At 33.8% G+C, this 18,601-nt stretch overlaps 4 protein-coding genes across 4 annotated transcripts; 1 reads left to right on the forward strand and 3 right to left on the reverse strand.

Annotated features, from left to right (window-relative positions):
* The first annotated feature begins 577 nt into the window (after positions 1-577).
* P175DRAFT_0504937 (YdeI/OmpD-associated family protein) lies at positions 578-1,896 on the forward strand. Its single transcript, XM_040897980.1, has one exon. It carries the CDS (start codon positions 766-768, stop codon positions 1,510-1,512), a length of 747 nt encoding a protein of 248 aa, XP_040748565.1. The 5' UTR covers positions 578-765; the 3' UTR covers positions 1,513-1,896.
* Positions 1,897-3,313: 1,417 nt separating this feature from the next.
* On the reverse strand, positions 3,314-4,290 carry P175DRAFT_0540737 (putative isochorismatase family hydrolase; the record flags this gene model as incomplete). Its single annotated transcript, XM_040900345.1, has 4 exons — positions 3,314-3,454; positions 3,521-3,740; positions 3,808-4,120; positions 4,201-4,290. 4 exons carry the CDS (start codon positions 4,288-4,290, stop codon positions 3,364-3,366), a joined length of 714 nt encoding a protein of 237 aa, XP_040748566.1. The 3' UTR covers positions 3,314-3,363.
* Positions 4,291-5,578: 1,288 nt separating this feature from the next.
* P175DRAFT_0560861 (bZIP transcription factor) lies at positions 5,579-6,844 on the reverse strand. Its single transcript, XM_040901005.1, has 2 exons — positions 6,172-6,844; positions 5,579-6,111 (listed from the first exon to the last, which is right to left on the reverse strand). Exons 1-2 carry the CDS (start codon positions 6,607-6,609, stop codon positions 5,632-5,634), a joined length of 918 nt encoding a protein of 305 aa, XP_040748567.1. The 5' UTR covers positions 6,610-6,844; the 3' UTR covers positions 5,579-5,631.
* Positions 6,845-7,264: 420 nt separating this feature from the next.
* Positions 7,265-8,184, reverse strand: P175DRAFT_0504938 (uncharacterized protein). Its single transcript, XM_040897981.1, has one exon. The coding sequence runs from the start codon at positions 8,156-8,158 to the stop codon at positions 7,403-7,405; it is 756 nt and encodes a 251-aa protein (XP_040748568.1). The 5' UTR covers positions 8,159-8,184; the 3' UTR covers positions 7,265-7,402.
* Positions 8,185-18,601: the final 10,417 nt, after the last annotated feature.

The following is an 18,601-nucleotide window of genomic DNA, read 5'->3' on the forward strand; positions in this document are numbered from 1 at the left end:
ATAATAAGAGTTTTTTAGAGATTTATAAAGTATAAAATAAAATCTTAAGAAAGGCTTATAACCTAATAAAGGTTATTAAACTATAATAATAGAAAATTAACTAAAATAAATTTAATTAGATCTAACTAAGAAAATAGAGAAGGAGAGATACTTAGAAGAAGTATAAAGATCTAGAAGGAAATAGTAGCCTAAATACATAAAATAGTCATGTGTTACTATCTTCTTCTTTATGGTGATGCTGCTTTATGGTGGTGCTAGTTGCATTCACTAAGTACAGCACTCCAACATATTATAAGGTAATCCACAGAAAATGATTCTTATGCTGCATCTGACAGTTCCCATCCCATCCCAGCTTTCTATAAAGACAGTCGTTAGTAATATCTGGCGCCAAGTTAACCGGGCACTTGCATTTGATTTTTTATCCATGGCCTCATACAAGGTACCTAAAATAGGACCCAGGCTCCATATAGGCATATACTACCTAGAGTTTATGATTGGTTTGCCCCACTTTCTTTGTGTTGGTCAGAAATAGGTTGCCAGGAGTTTCTGATCATCCTGTTCCTCTCTTAGCTGGAATGTTGGATTAATTATTGGAACCCGCCAGGGCAGGTGCAAAGGGAAACCAGTCTAGATATGCGTTGCTATTGCCTTTGGAATCCATTAACCAAACCAAAATCCGGCAGCTGGGTTAGGTATTTTTCCCCTTCTCTCATTTGGAAACAGTCGACCGCTCGAAGTCCCCCAGCCCGTTCCGCATTATCCACCATGTCAGCAAAATCCCCCCCGGCCGACCTCCCAATCCACGACTTTCCCTCCGCTCGCGACTTGGAAGCATTCTTAGAAACCGAGCACAGCAAAATTCCTGGGTTTTATTTGAAGCTTGCTAAGAAATCCTCGGGGATCACCTCCGTCTCGGCCAGTGAGGCGGTGGAAGTCGCCCTGTGTTTTGGCTGGATTGACGGGCGCTCCAATGCGTATGACCACGACTGGTGGCTCGTGCGGTACACTCCGCGTAGGACGAAAAGCCTCTGGTCCCAGAAGAATGTTACCACTGCCCAGCAATTGATTGCGGATGGCCGGGTTCGCCCCGCAGGCATGATAGCCATACAAGCGGCTCAGGCTGATGGGCGCTGGGATCGCGCTTATGACGGACCTGCTTCCATCACTATACCGGCTGATCTTGCCGCAGCATTCACAACTGATCAGGCAGCGCACGGTTTTTTTGAAACCTTAAACCGAACTGATCGTTATACTGTGTTGCATCGGCTGCAGACCACAAGTCCGGCGCAGAGAGCAAGGCGCATTGAAGCACTGGTAAAGTCGTTGGCCAAGGGGGAAATCTTGTCCAAATTGCCCGCGAGTAAGGTCAAGGGCAATATGAAGGAAAGGCACAAGGGTGGGATAACAAAGCATACAGAAGCTTCCAAGTCTTCCAGACGTTCTAAAGATCGCCCCCAGAGTCTTTCCATGCGAGAATTGCGTCCTCGCAAACCCCGTTCTTCGAGTTCCTGAGGTCGTTTCCTCCATGAATTATTTCCAGCACAGCACTCGCAATATTCCTTCTTAGAACAATTCCTCATTGCTACGAATCCAACCCCTCGTACGTAGCTCATGTTTCCTAGTCACCAATGATACAAGTTCGATTTTTTGCCGGCATATACCTTGTCTTTAGCGCTTAGTTCTCAGCAATGTACCCCTGATCGCATATTCCTACATTTTTTGGGACCTATGAGAGACCCAGCCAGAGCACTAGTCAGTTTATTTAGACCCCCGCGAACATCTTCCCTTTATTCAAGGCCACGGATATTCAATGTCCGAGTTCGAAGGTCATTAAACCAATCCTGATAAAGAGATCCAATGGCAGCTACAGATAAAACCTCTATATTCTCCTTTGCACTTGTCCTTCGATATTCTGCGATCCATACAATAGCAATGATAAAGTATTATCAAAGTTTAAAATAAGTTAGCTTGGTCATATTTCTAATGATATTATGTTAGTTTATATCACCCATTATAAGTCCTCTGTGCTAATACTGTGCACTGTAGTAGACTGCGTAGAGATATTCTTGAACCCTAAAACTATTCTTCATCCGCAGTCTTCACGGATCAGCTGTAGATTTGAAGCCCGAAAAGCTCGAATGACTGTAGTTGTCATAGGCAAGTGGAGACATTTGTTATTTGTATTTTCATATTAAGCATTGCTTTTGAGTATATGATTAGGTAGAGTGGTCCCTATATTTAATGGCATAATCTTAATCACAACTCTCACACCCGAGTGAACTATTTGATATACTCATTTCGATATTTTAGGGTGATACAGACAATATTAAAAGGGGCCTTTTAACTCCTTTGGGGGATTATCCTGCAGTATTCCATGGCAAATGTTTAAATCCCAGTTACAACAACTAGCTATTTAAAATAGTTTCTTCAATGCCTGCCAATAATAGTTATAAAAACGCTCAGTGACAAAGCAATATATATCTGGTCTACCCGGGTTAGGAAGGATGTGATGAAGTGAATCCGACAGCTTTTAATTTCTAGATGCAGGAATGTGTTCAGAAATATAGGTTTTCTCAAAGAGGGCTGTAGTCTTCGTGGATGTCTCGCTGTCCCTGGGAAGTCTCGAAACACCTATTTCACTCATAAATAGGTCGAGAGTATACATATCTGGAACGCTGAGATTGATAGGAGAAATTATACGAATCGACCGTTGGCAGGGCGTTGGGTACTTGCGTCTTCCGAGCGGAACGAGGTAGTCTGAATACGCGAGAATCGTTCTAATGGAAGCAATTTTCCCACGGCGAAGGATCGCATATCAACCTTGTTTTGGCGGTGAATACAGTACGGGCCGGCTTTGGTCTCTTCACTTTAAGAAGAGATAGTGGAGAATTACCCGCCAACGCTCAAGCCACAAGCACGGCTTTGGGAAAGTATAACCTCGGCGGTAAGGGCGACAGTGGCAGACCTGTGCTTTAGTAAAGACGGTGAGAGGGACCCCGTACTCCGTACTGTAGATTAGCTTCGTCTAGTTTATCCTAGTGGTTCCTCCCCCTTTTTCATCCCAACAGTACTCTGTCCGAATCATCGATTCGAGTGGGAGATAATCTCACTGCCGGTTAACTCGTGGGCCTCGCCCTCACGATTATACACTACGCCTATTCTCTTAGTTTTACTTTTGGGGTATTGAGGAAGACATTGAGGTTCCTAAAATGTGGGCAATAGCTGCCACCCATATTTGTATTCTCTCTAAACGTCTATTAGGCTCGGAACTAACTGCAGGCCTTGTCATAAACAGCTAATTTCTTTGGCACCCCGTACAACTGCTGTATCTGCATCCCATACCTTGTAATCGAAGCTTCATGCTTAGATTAGGACCTCCTCAATCGAGGCAAGTGTTCCGTTCACAATGGCTCCAGCGTGGTGCCGGGCCACCAATCCATAGGCAAACTGGTACCTGGTCGCACAATAATGTTAGAATTACCGAGAATAACGAGCAGGGGGGATCTCTTAGAAAACTCACTGATCAAGGAAGGGAAGCAGTTGGGTCAGGCCAGGAGTGTTCCGCCAGTCTCGCATCAGATCGCAAACGATAGCGAAGAACCCCATCAGGGTGACGCCTGCCTTCTCCATTCGACGATTGGCATCCTCTGCCAGGCGGGCATCGAAAGTTCCACTAGCCTCGGTATTTGCATAGACTTCATAGCCCTCATCAACCAAGGAAAGGGCCAAGAAAGTAGTACCTTTCAATGGAGTTAGGTCAAATACTCCATCATAAAACGTAAGGCCGAGTAGGAAGTAGTTACTCACAGACTTCAGTGACAATGCCACCAATGATGAGCTGCTTCTTGCCTGTAGCCTTTACCGCCTTACGGAATTCGCTGTTGTCCCATGCATTGACTTCGCCCTGACGGCGGATAAGGGTCGTGTTAGGGTACATCTCCCGGATCTCCTTGAGCATGAGGCCATTGGGACCCTCATCAGAAGATGTAGTCATCACCACTGGGATGTCAAACACGCTTCCCAAGGCAGCATGTGCCAGCATGTTGTTCCGGAAATCATTGGTACTGTAATCCCGAACCAGCTGGGAAAGTCCCACCTGGTGGTCAATAATAAGAAGGGCCTGAAATGATCGACAACACTCAGTCAATTCCTCTGTGCACCTTGGGACCTGTAGTAAAGCGGAGTCTACGGAGTACATACCGCGTTTTCTTTGTCCAGTCTGTTCCATGCTTGGACGGTGGTAGAGGCAGCCAGGACAAGGGCCGTCTGGAAGGCTTCGATAAAACGCATTTTGGACTACTGGTCGGAGGTGAGGAGATGTACCGGAGAGGTTGTTGCTGGATATCCTCTTTCCTCTAGATGTGTACGATCCTATTTATATTTCTGTCAAGATGGTCTCCTCAAGTCCTCCATACTCTTTGTCAGATCTTATAAAGTGTTTATTCATCACCAGCTAATAATTAGTTTCTTCAAAGGTAGTTGATACATCTGCATTGCTCTGCCTTGAGTCCAGGTGCATGGGGAAATGACCGATACTAGTGGACAATCTTGGCATCTGGAGATGAGATCCTTCACTATGGTCAAATAAGGCTAGATCCCGGATAATCTGCCTATCAATAGAATTGGTCGACGGGACGGAGCAAGAAGCCCGCCTGTGTTATACTGTAATATACTTGTCGGACCAAATTGAATCTGACATTTTGGGGCCAGAACACCCTCGTGGCGGATGTTGCTATACTATAATTGCTCGGTCAGCTCTTACAGTATTCCCTCCCAAGTTCCTGGACTACCCTCCTCCGTACTCCGTATACCCCGTCGTGTGGCCGGAAAAGTTTGAGGGACATATTTCCGAGCCGTCCCTTAACTAACGTGCGCCAATTGTTTTTACTCCCCAGGACAGCTGCACCGAGATTGACTCCGGGCGCGCTAAGTACTAGTCGATAGGGTCGCCACTTGCAGATAGTAGTCTAATTCGCACTAATCGAGCTGGGTACGTTTCATGATTCGCAGAAATCCCCCCCTTCTACTTTAATGTCGAAATGACCAAAATGTTACAAAGAAGAATGGCGTCTTGGCAACATTGGGGGCCATATGTAGGTTTCATCACTTGAAAAGCAGAACCGAAATAATTGGTTTGAATGACACTTGATATGCGCGGAAACAGCCCCCCGCGCTGGTGACTGAATATGAAGGATTACCTACCAGGTACCTAAAAGCTACAGTAGAGCTAATTGGCTTTCAACCCTTGCCTCGACCAATTGCCCCTTTACCCCAAGATCCGTTCCCGATGCTAGAAAATTTGGTGGGAATCCGAACTGGGAAGTTGCCTCTAGAGAAATCATTGGGATGTTGGAAACCCCGCTGACAGGCTAGTGATCACTAAGGCCTTACTGCCAACACTGTCAGGGAAATATTACTTAGTTCGGCCAACTGAGTAATGAAGACGACCAAAATGGGTCTCACTCTGTATTAGCTATGGATTGTTGTATCTGATAATTTTGATGACCATGCATCTTGACCCTCACATCTAAACAAACTCCACGGGGAAAAAAAAAAAAAAAAGATTCGTTACAAATATAGCCGAATATTAACATTGATATTTCTTTCATCACTTTGGCTGCACCGGATATATCAAGACCCAACGCCTTCTTTATGTTCTTGCGGTTGGTCTTGCTTCTTTGCGGCATCCGCACTTTTATACCCATGTAACCCCGGACGAGTAAACTCGAATTCTTCAAAGACAGATAGCAAAGTTTGCATAATGATGAAAACCCGCGACTGTTTCATGCCTCTCTGCCAACAAGTAGAAGAGCAGCTTGTGGATATCATTTCAAGGAAATCATCTGTTGGTTGATCTTGTTGGACGATATCAGACATCAACCCAGTGATTTTTTGTTGCCACCTGCGTAACATCTCAACCTCCGTCTGTAATCGCCTTTTTTCTGTTTCCATATCAAGATATTTTCTCTGGATTTGTGCAAGACGCTCAGAAAACCTATCGTTCTCCGCCTGTAGTTTGTCCAGATTGCTGAGCAGCTGGGATTTTTCCTGCTCCTTTCGTTCGCGAAAGCGACGTTGAGCTTGACGATTCTGGGATCGCCGTTCAGTGTCCTAAACATGGAAATTAGCATGCTTTTTTGCCCACTGGGTAAACTTCTGCATCAACGCTACCTTGTGCCGCTGCATAAATTGCGAGCCGTCAGCAAGTTGCTGGGCAACCTCTGTTGCACCGCTGGGAATGGAGTCTCGGTTTATAGAAAGTTCCGGCATATGGGGTGATGATAAATTCGACGATGAAGATTGTGAGAAACCCTCATCGCTAGCTGGTGCAGCAGAGGTCGGGTGCTCTGATGAAAGATAATGCATGCTACCTGTCATGATTCGAGGCGAGCTACAACCCGAATTTTCTGGGAACATTGCATCCCAAGGCTTATTTCCCAGCCAGCAGTCACTCCCGAGAACCGTGGCCTGCCTTGAGTGTGTCTTGTCATGATGGCCAGAGAAGGAGGTCGTGTCCATGTCTTCCGCACAGAAGCAAGACCCAGTGTTTATTCCCTGGAAGATTTTCCCAGAATAGCCGGCGGAGAACGATGCTTCAGATTCGTCCATGATGTGTAAAGACAAAGAGCAAAGGGTCAGCTGTCCTGAGCTTTAATGACGGCAAAAGATGTGTTTCCCCGGCCTTCAACAGACCAAGTTGCACCCTGTGGACCACTTTAAATGCCATGCACGTTAGCATATACCAAGCATTCCGATTCACGACTAGAACCAAAATGGGAAGATCTCGAAATGATATAATTCACTGATGGAGACAATAGTTAGAGATGACGGGCTAGCTCAAAGCCTTGTTGCTTTGTAAGGTAATTTGAGATGAGTTTTCGGCGCTGTTCCGCTCCTCTGTATATACTAATCAGACACTAGCGGAACTCCAGGGTCCAAGATGCACCCAAGTCAACGGCTCAGCTATCAGATTGCTACAAGTGGGATCCATAACTTCCTTGTGCCAATGATAGTTTGGTGGTGGCTGTAGAAGGGGCCACGAGTAAGGTTGGCCCAAGAGGAAATTTAGCCAACTACGGAGAAACGTTACCATTATCCAATCATGGTAACCCATCATCCTACTGAAATTGGTTAGAAAAAGGAATCTGGTAGGCTCAAGCTCTGTTAGTTTGTGTTTAGCTTCGAGATTAATGCATCAGGCCACCGGGACGCAATTGCGCTATTAAAAGAACCCTCCCAGTCAACTACCAACAAGCCAACCAGAACCCGAGAGTCAAGTATTTTAACCCCATATTCCTATTCCAGCAATTTTTCAGTCCACAAAGTTGTCGGGATTCACATGGCATTTGGCGACCCACTTTAATTAAAAAAACAACCAAAAAAAGAAAAAAGAACTTTGGGGTCATAAGGAAGAGATTCTCCGCCAAAGGCCCTCGCAGTGGTCCGGAACTACTCCGTCCACCCAGACAAAGGTGTGAAGAAGGCCCATTAACTTGGGTAAGCTATTGACACTTAGATTGTGGCATAGGCGCCTCATGTACATGGTCAATTGGTTGGGACTGTTGGAGGCTCCGTCACCCATAGCGATCACTGCAATTGTTACGCACCACAGGAGCAATCGGCCGGGAACTTGTTCGTTCATGAGGCGATCGATCTTTGGATGGAGACGTTGGAGGATAGAATCTCGCAGTCCCTGGGACCGTGGGACTGGATAGGTGACATGAATAGCATACAAAATCACGCCAAGTCGGCAAGCGAGGTAGATTTCCCGGGACAATTCAGTCTCCCCAGAAGACCGCCCCCCGCAATCTAGAATCAGTTCTAGACGGTCGTTCTCGTCTGGCAAAGAAAACAAACGGTGGTGTACTAGGTTTCGGGTGTCCCCCATTAAGTCAAGCACAGCGGGGCTACACGTTTTCTCCGAATAAAACTGGATGACTTGAGAGAACTCCCCGATGTGTATAAACACTGAGACAATTTGCTGCCTTACAGGCGGCCAGATGTGCAAAAGCTCATAAAATCCCAACCCCGGGGTATCGTGTGGGAAACGCCCACGGTCGAGGTGAAATAGTAATAGTGGGGGGGGTAAATCCAGGCGTTTACCATCCACGCCTAGAATCGGGTAGACTGGCTTCTGTAACGTGTGGATTGCGTTCATCAGGCCCGAAATAGAAACCAACCAAGCCAGGGCAAAAGCCTGCAGCACCTCTATTCCTCCAAATCTCTGGATTATGTCCTGCACCACATTCCAGTGTAGTGGGTGGTAATCTCGGCTGCCGTAAAAGTCTAGGGCATGCAGGTTTTGAAAAGGGGGGCAGAAAGGACTAGGGTCCCGAAATACTTTTGTCATATACCTCTCATTGACGGCTAAGTAGAGGACGCACATCACGACTCCGTCTAGAGGGCTTGACCCCGAGATATTAGCCAGCTCCGCCTGCAAGCTCTTTAGAGCCAATCCTTTGAGCTGCAGCTGTTCTTTTGAATCTAACTGGGGCTCTCTCCCGTATGTGACACGCAGGACGTCCCGGTGGTATGATGATGCCCACAAAATCGCGTAGAGCTGTACATTGTTCTCAACAGGAAACACCCATGAGTGATAGCAATCGCCCGCATAACTCAATGGACGGAAATGTGGCCATATTACGGTTACCGCAAAATGCAGCAGCTCCTGCACTTTCAGCCCTGAGGCTACGGGATCTACAGGCAACAGGGGGTCATAGCTCCCTGTCCCAAGGGGTTGGGGACTCGGAACCCTGGAGGCTTGCCCACGGCTGGCGGGGGCAGATGGAGGAAGCAGCCCCCCACAAGTAGAACAGCCATCTCGGCCGGTGTCGCTACCGCGTGCAGGGTCGAGGGATTGTTCGTTCCTGGGCTTGATTGGGCGATAGCCTGATGCCTCTGCTGACGATTCGCTCTCCTGAGCGCAGGAACAGAAGGCTGGCGGGTCACCTTGTCCCTTTAAGATATGATCTAGCTTATCTGCCGCATCCTGACGTCTCTTGACTCGTCTTTCACTAAGTACGCGTCGAAGGAGGGTTGATCGAAGGTTACCGGACCGGTGGGCGTTAAAACTCGGACCACCCACAAACATAAATTTCGTCTGCGGACGGTCATGGTCTGATGACCGTGGTGGCATTTTCTCCCTTGGATCTGTGATCAGATAGCCATTTGGCTAAAACCGCCTCTTTTTAGTTCAAAAAACGAAGTTCATACTGACTGAAGCCACTTCTTGAATCGTCGTGACCATGCTCAACTTCATTACCCACCAAAAGATAGACGACGTGGCAGCCTTAGGAATCACTAGTATAAACATGTGATCTTATTTGGGTGTCGGATTTATGATATTCCGTTAGGGTAGCTAATTTGTGTGTGTGAAATTAAACTGGGGCTCAAGGAGCTTTTCAGTTCTACATTAGAAATATTTTCATATACCTAAGTATTGCTAATTAATTCAATAATTTCATTTGTCCCTAACATGAGAATATTATTCGGTTGGAATTAGGGTGGTGGATAACTGGTTGATTTACGGAGTTTCCCAAGGCATCGCACTAAAGTTACGTAGGTAATCTGACAATTTTTTGGTGTGACTATCCAGTAAAACTTGGTAAATTTTATAGATCTCTTGTATGTAAAGGTAAGGGTTTATTTATATAAGACCTGGCCTGCTTCAACTTCTGTTCCCCAATCTGCGCGAAAGATACCATTTGATATCAACCCTAACGGATTAATACCTTTAGTATAGTACATTACTCAAGTTGTCCACTTATAGGGTCTGCTGTCAGTTTGGAGTATGGCTCTTTTATCGTGCCATTGAATGTAGTGTGCTATACAAAACTCGCCATGATCACCATTACCTGGTAGCGGAATCCCCTCTCCAGAGACACCACCTTTCCGATATATATATTACTGGATACAAGGAACTTTCACAACATCAATTATGTCTACCACTCAACAATCTGCTTTGTGATTTTGTGCTGGTATTTTGGGGTTATATACCATATATTGTTGGAGTGCTGCACTCAGTGAATGCAACCAGCACCACCATAAAGCAGCATTACTATAAAGAAGAAGATAGTAATACATGACTACTCTATATATTTAAGCTACTATTTCCTTCTAGATCTCTATACTTCCTCCAAGCATCTCTCTATTTCCTAGTTAAACCTAATTAAATCTATTTTAGTTAATTCTCTACTATTATAGTTTAATAACCTCTTATTAGGTTATAAGCCCTCCTTAAGGTTCTATTTTATATTTTATAGATCTTTAAAAAACTCTTATTATACTCTTATTGTCACGGGGAGCAGGCGGGCAGTAGGTGTAGCTAACAGCAGGGTGTATATTCAGGCTATCTGCGTACAGGTACAACAGGTAGGGGTCAGGTCAGGACAAGGATGTAGCTTGAAGAGCTACAACAGGATTAGGGGCAACATAGCTTAAATATAGAAATAAAGGCGGATAGTTAGGGTAGAATCTAACTAGATAAGTATATAGCTATACTATAATAATATCCCCTTTCTTAGGCTAAGCTCTAGTAAAGTATTCCTAAGGTCTAGGCTTTTTAGGGTAGTAGTAATAATAAGTAATAATATATTTAGTAGTATTCTCTAGATAGCTAGTAAGAACTTTAGTAATAATAGGGTATCTAACCTACTTAATAGTATACTTTAAATATAGATAGCTATCTTAGCTATAGTAGTTTTAGTAGGAGTTAATTACTTCCTTAACCTCCTATTCCTTAATACTATTAACTTTAATATATAAGAGTTTAGTTTCCTCTTATTTAAGTAGTAAGTCTTTAATAATTAGGTATAATAATTTAATATAAAATACTAGATATATTTTTATATTCTTAAATAGGTCTAATTTATAAGTATAAGGGCTAATAACCCTCTTAATAAAAAAGGAGCCTAGATTTTTCTAGTCTAATTTTTTTTAAGAATATAGAATTATAATATTCTTAATATTTAATTAGATTAATTAATTCTTAATATAATATCTAGTAAGATAGTATTTCTAGTTAGTATAATATTTATAATAAGCTTAAGTAATAATTATAGTAATATAATAATATTCCTATATCTACTTTATAATTAGGGTAAATTAATAAGTATTATAAGTTTATAAGTAATAATTAAGTAGGATAGGCTTAAATCTTATATAAGGGTTAAAATTATATAAAGTAAAGAATAAGGAATATCTAGTAATCTTAAAATTAGTATTATTAGTAATAAATTCTACTATAGGTAATTATTTAGCCTAATTATTTTATAAATAGTTAATATAAACTTATAAATATTATTCTAAAATAATATTTATATATTTAATTTACTTATTAGTTTTAGAGTAATAAGTAGTAAATAAGAATAATCTTATTTTTAGAATATAATTTAGATATATCTAGAATATTAATATAAATTAGGATCCTTAATTAGATATAATAGACTTAAGGAATTTATAAAATCTCTAAATATAGTCTTAAAATAGGTAAGTAACTTTCTTAGTATTATAGGTATTATTATAGGAAATATAGTATTAAAACTTTATTAACTAGTTAACTATTATTATAATAGTATTAAAGCTTAAGCTTTAGGATAAATATATAATAAAATTAATAAATATATTTTTCTAGAGACTCTTAAATATAAATAAGGAATAGAGTATTTCTTAATATTTATTTTAATAAAATATAGATTATTTATAAATATAATAATTATAAATCTATTATTCTATAAATTATAGTATTCTAGGCTAGTAATATAATTATAATAGTAATTTATAAATTTTTAATCTATCTTAATAACTAGTAACTATACTTTTATAATATTTATATATTAGTTCTATCTTTAATTCTTTTATATTAAGGATATATAGTTAGTTATAATAAAATAGAAGTCTAGAATAATAAATATATTTAAATAATATAATTAATAAATAATAATTATAGTTTTTTTCTAGACTTTCTAGAATATTATTAGGGGCTAGATTTTATTTATAATCCTTATTTAGGTACTCTCTTAATTATTTAAGGAGCTAGATAGTCTCTTTTTCTTTAAATTTAAGTAGCTAGAAGTATATTAACTTCCTTCTAGTAATAGCTTAAAGCTAGATTAATTATAATATTTACTAGCTCTATAACTTCTCTAAATATTTAAGTAGGAAGCTTGCTAAATTTTCTCTTTTTAATATTATTTAACTCTAATATAGTAAGTATTTATCTCTCTTCTTAGGAAGATCCTGTAATCTCCTAATTAAGTTATCTAGTTTTACTTTATACTTACCTGGGTAATAGTTAATTATAAAGTTAAAGTAGGATAGAAATTTAAATTATTAGGCTTATTATTAATTTAGTATTTTAATTATTATAAAATATTCTAGATTTTTATAATTAATTATAATCTTAATTAGATACTAGTATTCTTCTAGTTCTAGAGTCTATTCTTTTAAATAATAGATAATTACTAGTAACTCCTTATTATATATCTTATAATTATATTTAGTTAGAGTTATTTTCTTTAAGTAAAATCCTACTAGATATAGAATTTTATTATTATTATATTATAATAACACTCTAGCAGATATAAAGTCTAAAATATTAATTTCTAAAATAGCTAGTTAGTCCTAATTAAAGGATCTTAATATTAGTTCTTTAATAAATTCTACTTTTAGTATTTTAAAAGTAGTCTAGTAAGTTAGAGTCTATAAAAATAGGGTTTTTTTCTTCTTTAAGGTAGTAATAGGTACAAGAATCTGTAAGAATCCTTTAATAAAGTATTAATAAAATCTAGTAAATTTTATAAAACTCTTAATATTAGTAACTATCTTAAGTAGCTTCTAATCTACTATAATCTTAATCTTCTTAAGATTCATATAAGTACCTTCTCTTTTAATAATAATATTTAGAAACTTAACTTCTAGCTAGTAAAATTTATATTTAAATATCTTTATATATAGATTATTATTTTTTAAGATTTATAATATTTATCTTAAGTATTTAGTATATTTTTTTCTTATATAGTTATAAATTAGAATATTATCTAGAAATATATTATAGAATATATCTATATACTATTATAGGATATTATTTATAAAATATTAGAAAATAGCTAGAATACTAGTTAGGCTAAATAGTATAACTAAAGACTTATATAGTCTAAAATAGGTTTAAAAAGTAATTAAGTACTCTAACCCCTTCTTAATATAAATATTATTAAAGATAGCTATTAAATTAATTTTAGAGAAGTATTATATTTCTTATAGATTATTTAGGATTTCTTTAGTTAGGGATAATAAATAATAATCCTTAATTAATATAGTATTTAGTCCTTAATAATCTATATATAGATAGAGGCCACCTCTAGGTTTATTAATAAATAAGATAGGAGAGATAGCTAGAAATAAGCTAGAATATATAAAATCTTTTTTTAGGTTCTTTTCTAGCTATTTCTTTAGAATAATTAATTATACTTATAATATTAGGTATAATTTACTAAATAAGGGCTATTTTCCTTCTTAGATCTTAATATTATAATTATATAATTAGTATAGTAGTAACTTCTCTATTTCTTAGGGATTAAATATATCTTAGAAATCTTATAGTTTTAGGGAAAATATAAATAATAATTTAAAACTAGTATCTTTATACTTTAGTTCTTTATTAACTTTATTTAATAAAATCTAATATAGTTTCTATACTAGATAGTAAGTATATATAGTTAGTACTCTTAAGGATATTTAGTATATTTTTATAAGTATAAGAGATTTTAACTCTAGTAATTCTTCTTATTAATTTAGTTACTTAGATTAATCCTTCTAGAGAATATTTATTAGGGCCCTTACTCTTATAGACTTAAGAAGTATATTATAGTATTTATAGTAATATTAGCTATTAAATATAATTATTTAGTTAGAAAAATATATCTTTAGGTTATATATAATAAATTAGGCTAGTCTTAGGATAATTAGGTAATAGAAGAGATAAGTAATATAGAAGATAGATTTCTAGTTATAATAATTATTTAATAATAAATTAGCCTTTATATAATATATTATTATACTTTCTTCTACTTCCTTACTATAGAAGCTAGATAAGGATATTAGATAGAGAAGTAGAATAGTCTTTAGTCTATATATTTTTATTTATTAATAATCTATAAAGTTAACTTCTTTAGCTCTAGAATTAGTTATAATATAAGTTAGTATTTTTAGATTTTCTTAGTATAGTTATACCTGCTATATTATTAGGTTAGCATGCATATAATAGGGATTAGGGAAGTTAGTTAATTTAGTAATAATATAAGATAGGTAGAGTAATATATCTAGTAATAAGGACTTCTGTATATATTCTAGTACTAGATAGTAACTATAGCTAGGCAGACTCTATTTTCTAAGTTAGGTAGGGTATTAAGGGAGTATAATTAGTTAAGTTTCTCTAGAGTAGCAAGGTAGTTATTCCAAGCTATAATATAGGAAATAAGTGATATTATAGTAAAAATTAGGCTAGAATAATATACTAGTATATTTATCTACTCTTAGATTTATATAAGGTATTAGTTAAGTAAGAAGTAGTTTTTTATATAATATACTTTATTTCTATAGTAAAAGTATTCCTTATACTTATATTATTCTCTCCTGGGGGAGTATAATATATAGTAGGTATAAAATAGATTTATAGTATTTAAATCTCTTCTAGGCGCGGGGGGTATAACTAGGCAACTAGATAAAATAGAATTAAGAAGATTTCTTGGTACTACTAGACTAGGGTAGTAGGAATTAGATATTAGGCAAGAATAAGATACTTATAGCTAGTATTAATAGTAATAATTTTTTAATAACTAGAAATAGTTAGTATATTCTTAAAAATTTTAGAATAAGGTAGGATTATAAAGTAATATATTTTAAAATTTAATTAAAATATTTTAGGTTAGAAAAAATATTAAAGAATTATTAAGTATTTTTTTTTCTAGAGTAAGGTAATAGAACTCTATAAAGTAAGTATTAAAGTTTAAGTTTCTCTATTTCTAATTATAGAGATAGTTCTAAGTATTTTAAACTTAATTAAGATTTCTAAATACTATTTCTAGATAGTTAAGTAGGTTAGAATAATCTAAGAACTAGAGGATATTAAATCTTATCTTAAGTAGGATTAATTTATAAGTCTTTCTAGTTAAATATCTTATTATATAGATTAGTTAGGCTTTAGTAGCTGGGAAATAATCTAGATTAGTATTTATTTTATTATAGATCTATTATATAAAGTAGTAAAGATTAAAATAAGTATTATTAAATTCTTGTAAGTTAGGGAGTTTCTTACTAAGATAGGTATTAAAAAGAGGACTAGTAGAAACAGGTATAAGTACTCTTATTATATTAGCTACTATAGCTTTAGTAAGGGGAGCATATTTAGTAGGAGTAGGGGCAATAGCAGGAATAAGTATAGTAAAAATAGTAGTAACCTATAGTATAATAAATATATACTTAGATTTAATTAATTTCTATTAAATTACTTCTAGTTCTTCCTTCTAGTATAGTATTACTCCCTCCTTCTTAGCTAGCTTTAGGCTAGCTTTATTAACTTAATTTTAGAGGGCATGAATCTCCTTCTTTAGGAAATTAGTATATCTATTATAAGATTTAAGGTAAATAATCTAGATAGTAAGATTATTAGTAATATAGCTCATGAACTTCTTAACTAAGTCTATAATTAGGAATAGTTTAGGTTATTTTAACATGCTAGTAGTAGCTATACCTAGGATAGGAGCTATATAATATTACGGGAAGTAGATAGGTAGTAGGTATAGTTAATAGTAGGGTATATATTCAGGCTATCTGCGTATAGGTACAATAGGTAGAGATCAGGTTAGGACAAGGACATAGCTTAAAGAGCTATAACAGGATCAGAGGTAACATGGCTTAAATACAGGAGTAGAGGCGGACAGTTAGGGCAGAATCTAACCAGATAGGTACATGGCTACACCGTGACACTTATACCCCTATATAGAGATCTATTACTTAATTAGATAGAGATTCTAGTAAATATATTACCTACTATTATTATATTACTCTACCTAGGTAATAATATATAAAAAATCTCTATAATTTAATTAAAATAATAACTAAATCTATTCCTAGTAGATATTCTAATATTCCTAACTTATTATACCTACCTTTAATAGCTACTACCTTATTTATTAATAGCTAAAATTAAATAATAAAGCTAAAAAATAGTATATTTAACTTAAGCCTAATAATAGTATTAAAAAATAATTTAAAATTTAAAATTTAAGCTTTATTTATATAAATAAAATTAAGATTTTATAAGATAAATAAACTTCTTAAAAATAATATTTCTAGACTATAATTTAATAATTTTAAATATAAATTATAAGAACTTCTTTTATAAATAATAGCTAGTTAAATATTATATTTAATAAATAAGAAATTAATAAAAAAATTATTAATAAATATTACTTTATATATTTTTATAAATAATTTTATATAAAAGTTATAAAAAATAATTATTAATAATAATTAAAGATATATATATTAGATATAAAGAAAAATTATTAAGATTAAATATAAGAATTATATAATTATTAATAAATTTATATTAGATTTTATCTAGAAGATAAATACTTTTAATAAATTAAAAATAATTATTATATCTTATTAAGTAATTACTATAATATTTTAGGAGCTTAAAAAAGATAATATAAGCTTTATAAATTTAATCTTAAATAACTTAAGTAATAATTTTATTAAAATAATTATATAAAAGTATTTTTATACTATATATAATATAGTAAAGAATAAGGTTTAAAAGAATTTATTATTTAATATTATATTTAATATTATTATACTTATTATAAATATACTAAATTCTTAATTAATATTAAATAATAGAAAAAAATAGTAATAATAGTAGAAATATATATTATTATAAAATATAATAGTTATAGACTATATTAATTACTAGTTAAAATAATTTAAAAAACTAGGAATACTATATCTATTTTATAAGGAGGAAAAATATAATATTAAGGATTATTTAAATTTAGTAATTAATAAGTAAAAGAAAGAGTAGAGACTAATTTCTATATTTTAATATTTTAGGTTACTTAAGTTAAAGAATAAGAATAATTTAACCTAAAGCTAAATTAGTCTAGCTATATAAGTTAATACTATTCTAGATATTAATAATTTTATATTATCTAGAGTTAATATACTAATAACTTTAATATTAATTATTTTTAGAAATAAGTAGTTATATAACTCTAGAGCAGGCTATATAATATATAATAATTATAATCTCTTTAATAATCTAATTAAAGACCTAAATAATTTTAAGAATTATAATTTTATTACCTCTAATAATAAGGTAGTATATTCCTAAGATTATAGAAAAGTAATAATTTAATTTAAATTAAATAATAATACTTTAATATTATATTAAATAAAATATCTTTAGAATCTAAATATACTATATAACTTAATACTAGTAGAAAGAATAAAGATAGAATTAGAAATTTATTTTAACTTAAAAAATTAATATATTTATAAAATAGTAATAAATAAGGTAATTAAATATACTATTTTAGATAATAATATTCTATTTTTAATTCTAAATAAGGTAGTAATTATACCTATTATATTAATAGATTTATTATATTAATAATTAGATTATCTATTTATTAAATAATTAAAATATAATAAAATAATACTTTATAATAATAACTTAGCTACTAATAACTTGCCTACTAATTAGAATACTAAACTATATTATAAAGTATATTAATTATTAAAATTAAAAAAAAAGATATCCTGAAAACTATAACTATATATAATAAAATTATTATAATTTATATATATAGATTTCTAAGAAATTAAACTAATTAAAAAAGATAGTATTAAGTATGTCCTACTAGTTCTAAATAATTATTCTAAATACTTTTTTATATAATATTTGAAGGTAAAAAGTGAATCTTTAAAGATATTAAAGGAAATATATAATAGTTAGCTAAATATAACTAGTATTTATATTAGAAGGGTTAGATTTAACTCTACTCCTAAATTTAATAAATATACTAGATAGAGCAAGGATTTTAATATTATATATAAACTAATATTACTATAAACTCCTGAGGAAAATAATACTATTAAATAATTTAATAGCTATATAATCCAAACCACCTGCATAATATATATATAAGTAAAAATAGAACTAACTATATAATTATATAATATAAATATAATAGTCTATATTTTAAATAGGTTAATTAAAAAAGATAATAATAAAGAAAAGTTATTTATATAATTTTTTTATAAAAAATTAAATATTTTAATTAAAAATATTAATCTATAATATATTTATATATAAGAATATAAGATATTTATAAATATCTTATATAAAAATAAGATTAAAAGTATAAAAATATTATTTAGAGTAAAAATTAGTTAATTAATTAAATATAATAGAGATTATATCTATAAGATATAATATTTAGATATAAAGAAAATAATTTAATTAAAAAATATAATATTTAATAAAAATAATATTAATAAAATAGATAGAATATAATTATAATTTTCTAATAAATTAAAA

The sequence above is a fragment of the Aspergillus ochraceoroseus genome (assembly GCF_002846915.1).
Source record: "Aspergillus ochraceoroseus IBT 24754 chromosome Unknown P175scaffold_11, whole genome shotgun sequence".
NCBI lineage: Eukaryota > Fungi > Ascomycota > Eurotiomycetes > Eurotiales > Aspergillaceae > Aspergillus > Aspergillus ochraceoroseus.